Source organism: Desmodus rotundus, chromosome 6 (assembly GCF_022682495.2).
Source record: "Desmodus rotundus isolate HL8 chromosome 6, HLdesRot8A.1, whole genome shotgun sequence".
NCBI classification, from domain to species: Eukaryota; Metazoa; Chordata; class Mammalia; order Chiroptera; family Phyllostomidae; genus Desmodus; species Desmodus rotundus.
The window spans coordinates 159553039-159558038 of record NC_071392.1 but is presented as its reverse complement, the minus strand read 5'-3'; the positions used below and the strand labels follow the sequence as shown (position 1 = coordinate 159558038).

Sequence of the window (5000 nt, the reverse complement as noted above, 5' to 3'; positions counted from 1 at the left end):
CCGCGTGTTGCGGACTGTGTCCTTCCATGATTTAGCTTGGAGCCTGTCGATACTTCATAGTGGGGCAGGGGGCGGCCCTTCCCTGAGAACATGGTTTAATTATAACAAATGGGTTGGGTGCCCCGGCCCTGTTCACTCCTGTTCTTTACAGGCCGGGTCAAAGTGGGGTGTGTTTTTTTCCCCCAGTGTAGGGGGCCTCATTGGCTGCCACCGCAAAGTTACTTTCCCCTTCCCCCTCTGCCCGCCCCTCTTCCCTGTGCCCCATCTTCCCCTAACCCGGGTCAGGGGAAGGTGGGGGCAAGGTGCCCCCTCAGCCACCCCGTCTGCTTTTGCAGACTGGGCGGCTGCCAGTCAACCCGAGAGGGCATTAAGGAAGCCTTTTTATTGACAGGCGCGTCGTTGGCAGGAGTGCTCCTCTTTCGGAGTCACGGCCCGCCCTCCCTCCCCTCTCCCTGCCGCCTGGAGCCGGAGAGGAGATGAGAAGCCCTTGTAGTTTTAAATTCAATGTGACAGTTTCGGAAAGAGCGGATGATGAATCTCCTATTATTGGATCAGTCTATTTGCCGCTCAATGTCTCTCTGTAATTGGAGCAACATCACTTTAAAGGTTCAGAGAGTACAGCATTTCTGGTGAAAAATCCCCACAACACGCGGTGAATGTTTTAAAGGGAAATCTATTAGTGATTTGTGGAGGGGCGGGAGCCGGCGGCGGGGAGGCTCAGGCTGGGCCAGCGGGGACTTAAGTGGGGGGCTCGCCAGGGGCCCCTGCCCGGCTGCTCCCCGCGCTCGCGCCTGCCCAGCGCCGGCCGCACCCCCTCCCTCCCTGCCGCCCCCCCCCCATGTCTTGTTGTGACAGTTCTTGATACTGTTTATTGAGGTGCATGTCAGGTATAATTAGCAATCGATATGGAAAACGTTTCCTTGCACCCAGCACGCCTCTGACGTCAGAGCCGATTAGCGCTTCTTATTGGTCCCAAATTCCCCCAGCCGCGGCTAATTATCGGGAGCTTGATGTTGATAAAGTAAAGCGCCGAGTGCGGGCGAAGCATGTGTAGGGCTCCGGGTCCCTGTCTGCGCCGCCGCCGCCACCCGCGCGTCCCGCCGCTGGCCCAGCCCGGCCCCGGCTTGCGCCCCCGCGCCCCGCTGGCCCCCGGCGCGAGATGATGGACGGCCGCCTCCTGGAGCACCCGCATGCCCAGTTCGGGGGCTCCCTGGGCGGTGTGGTGGGCTTCCCCTACCCGCTGGGCCACCACCACGTGTACGAGCTGGCCGGCCACCAGCTACAGTCGGCCGCCTCGGTGCCCTTCTCCATCGACGGCCTGCTCAGCGGCTCCTGCGCTGCCGCCGCCGCCTCAGTGGTCAACCCCACGCCGCTGCTGCCGGCGGCCTGCGGGGTAGGCGGCGACAGCCAGCCCTTCAAGCTGTCAGGTAGGCGCAGCACGCCGGGAGTGGGATGGGGCTGGGAGGTCAGGGGACCCTCTCAGGTAGAGGAGTTAGTTTTGGGTGGCTGCGGGCCCAGAGCTCCTGGGTTCCGCGCTCCACCCCAGCTCAGGGCGTGTGGCTGCCCTGCCCATGGCCCCGGGATCCGGGGCGGCCAGCAAGCATTAGCGTGGGGGGTGGATCCGGCTCCGGCAGTGCCTGAGCCATGTGGCGTCCTGTGCACGCCCGCAGACTCGGGGGACCCAGACAAGGAGAGCCCGGGGTGCAAGCGGCGGCGCACCCGCACCAACTTCACCGGCTGGCAGCTGGAGGAGCTGGAGAAAGCGTTCAACGAGAGCCACTATCCTGACGTGTTCATGCGCGAGGCACTGGCGCTGCGCTTGGATCTCGTTGAGTCCCGCGTTCAGGTAAAGACCCGCGTCCCTCCCGGAGCCCACAGCCAGCAGCCTGCCGCTTGGCCTACCCCGCGCTGGCCTGCCTTTGTTCTGGATGGCGCGGCATCCTCGATTACGAACCCTCCTGGCGCTCGCCGGTGGGAAGGTGCTGGCGGCGGTGGTGGGTATTCTGGGGCCGGCGTCTCTTGAAGAGGGAGGTGCGAGTCTCTAAAAGTGAGGCGACTTGGGAGGGCTCGGCGGCCGCCCCAAAGTGGCGAGAACTGGAGCTGCGTCCCAACCGGGAAGGCGTGTGGTGGGGTCTGGCGAAATGAGGTCAGGCGGCCTGGGTGGGAGAGGTGTCGAGGAGGCGCGGCAGGCTGGGTTCAGAGAGACGGGGCGGAGGCAGACCTGCGCCTCTGCGCCTTCCAAGGGCTTGGTTCACCAGCCTGGAGCAGATGCATTTGCTTACCTTTCACCTCTTAAGATATTCAGGTGGAAACATGTACTTATTCATCCCCTTTCGGGAGGGGAAGCTGAGGAAGGGGGCCGGAAACTTGAAAAATTAACACACTGAGAAAAAAGGTTTCTAAATCTTTAATACCCCCGTTATTATATCATTTCTTTTTCATTTTACTGTCATTTGATTTTCATCCGAAGACTGCCAGCAGTATTCTTTTAAAAAACACAGCGTCACTTGGGTAGATTAAAAATTTAAGATGAATGGTACACAATTAGATGTTTCCCTAAAGGACGGCAACCTTCTGGGTGGTGAGTGTGGGGTGCAGCTGTGGGCGCTGGGCTCTGGGGCGGAGGCAGCTGCCCTGGGACCAGCACCAGGAGCTTTGTCTGAAGGTGGGGCGGCCCTGCGCCCGCTCACCTGGCAGCCTCGCCTGCCCGTGCGTCCTTTCGTCCCATCCACTCTTAAGTGTGTTAAGTGAAGTCAAGACCTCTTCATTTCTCCCCTGAGACCACGGGGAATGATTCTCAGTGACAAGGTGGCCTAGAATTTGCATCCTCCAAAAAAGTATTAACAAACAGACGAAAAAAAATAAACCCCCCACAAAAAAACCCCCACAGGAGTGGGAAGAGAGGTAGGAAGAAAGTGTCACCACCTTGGAGAGGCTGCCACTCAGTACCTGCACCATGGCACCCACAGGCTGCCTGTGACCACGCCAGGCCTGCTGCTGGGCCGCAACAAAGAGTTTGACTGGTGGCGCTCTATCAGGAAGGCTAGTGTGCCTGACCCTCGGCTGGGGTGTGTGCCTGGTGGAGCGGGGGCCCAGGGCCAATGTTCCCCCGAGACCTGAGCTCCCCAGGACCAGGCCTGCAGAGAGTGGAAGAAGCGGGACTGCCCAGGCCTGTCCTTCGAAAGGCCCGGCAGCCGGCCTCCTGCTTTCCTGCCTCCCCCACCCTACCCCAAAAGCCAGGCGCAGCTTGTTTGAGAGCACCGTTTTGGTGCCTTGCCCTGAAAGGGGATGTGTATGAGTGTGTGCGTGTGTGTGTTGTGTGTATGTAGGCTACTGAAGCTCCCCCCCCAAAAAAAAAATTGGGCTTGGCTTCCAGGCCCTGCTAGAAGCATCCAGATTTCCCTTCACGGGAATCGCCAAAATCTGGGCTTTGGCTCAGTCTCCAGGGGGCCGAAGACAGGTGTGAAGGGCGGCTGAGCCTGGCCGCCTGGTGTCCTCGGGCCAGACGGTCAGCGCCAGGCCCGGCAGGCTGCTTAGAACACGAGCTGTGAGAAGCCAGGAGAGGCAAGGCGGGGGCCCTGCTATCTACTCCGGACCAGGACCCCAGCTCGATACTCTCAATCAGGGGCCAGACTGGCCCTGCCCAACGAAGGGGCCGCTCCTGTTCCCGAGGTGAGAAGCCGGAGTGGGAAGCCCGCCGAGAGGCCTGACTACCTCCTTCTGTGTGGGAAAGATGCCCTTTGGAACCTGCAGCCTGAGTGCGGACAGCCAGCTCAAGGCCGCCGGCCCCCTGGCTGAGCCCAGTAGGTTGAGCAGGCTGTTTGGGCGAGCGGGGAGGCCCGCAGCCCAGCGGCAAGCCCGCCGCCTGATCGTGCCTTCCTTTCCCCACCCGGCTGCTCTAGGTTTGGTTCCAAAACCGGCGGGCCAAGTGGAGGAAGAAGGAGAACACAAAGAAAGGCCCAGGGCGGCCAGCGCACAACTCACACCCGACCACGTGCAGCGGTGAGCCCATGGACCCCGAGGAGATTGCCCGAAAGGAGCTGGAGAAGATGGAGAAGAAGAAGCGCAAACACGAGAAGAAGCTGCTGAAGAGCCAGAGCCGCCACCTGCACTCGCCCGGTGGCCTGTCCCTGCACAGCGCACCCAGCTCTGACAGCGACAGTGGCGGGGGCGGTCTATCCCCGGAACCACCGGAGCCACCGCCGCCGCCGCCCGCCACCGCGTCCAAGGGCCCTGGCGTGCACAAGGCCGGTGCCGCGGGTCCTCCGCCTGCACCGCCGGGTGAGCCGCCCGCTCCGGGCACTTGTGACCCCGCCTTTTACCCGAGCCAAAGAAGTGGCGCCGGCCCGCAGCTGCGGCCAGGCCGCCCCGCGGACAAGGATGCGGCCTCGTGTGTGTCCGGAGCGGCGGCAGCAGAGCGTGGAGCCTCGGGCCTGCCCAAAGCCAGCCCGTTCAGCGTGGAGAGCCTGCTGTCCGACTCGCCGCCACGCCGGAAAGCCGCCGCTGCTGCGGGGCTGGACTTTGCGCCAGGGCTGCCGTGTGCGCCGAGAACCCTCATCGGCAAGGGCCACTTCCTGCTCTACCCCATCACGCAGCCGCTCGGCTTCCTGGTGCCACAGGCCGCACTCAAGGGTTGTGCGGGCCCCGAGCCGGCGCCTAAGGACGCGCCGCCCGCGCCCGCTGTGCCGCCCGCGCCACCTGCTCAGGCCAGCTTCGGGGCCTTCCCAGGGCCCAGCGGCACTCCGGACTCGGCCTTTGCGCGCCGCAGCCCCGACGCTGTCGCCTCCCCTGGGGGCCCGACCCCGGCATCTTTCCGGGATCCAGCCGGGGCTGAGGGCGGTGGCGGTGGCAGTGACTGCTTGGACGCGGGGGTTGCCTGCCCAGCGGCCCCGCCACCCCCACCGCCCCCGCCGTCGCCCGGGCCCAGAACACAGGCGCCCAGCCCAGCTGGGGAGCCGGCCGTCTGCGGGGCCCCGGAGCCAGGCGCCGCGGCCGGACCC

At 63.7% G+C, this 5000-nt stretch overlaps 1 protein-coding gene across 1 annotated transcript in view; it reads left to right on the top strand.

Annotated features, from left to right (window-relative positions):
* The first annotated feature begins 558 nt into the window (after positions 1–558).
* Positions 559–5000, top strand: part of UNCX (UNC homeobox) — a 4602-nt gene continuing 160 nt past the window's right edge. The window contains exons 1-3 of the mRNA XM_045185088.3: positions 559–1427; positions 1671–1846; positions 3903–5000. The exon at positions 3903–5000 is cut by the window's right edge and continues 160 nt beyond it. Of these exons, the coding sequence (XP_045041023.2) occupies positions 1160–1427; positions 1671–1846; positions 3903–5000 (1542 nt within the window). The 5' untranslated portion in view covers positions 559–1159. The remainder of the gene's footprint in view (positions 1428–1670; positions 1847–3902) is intronic.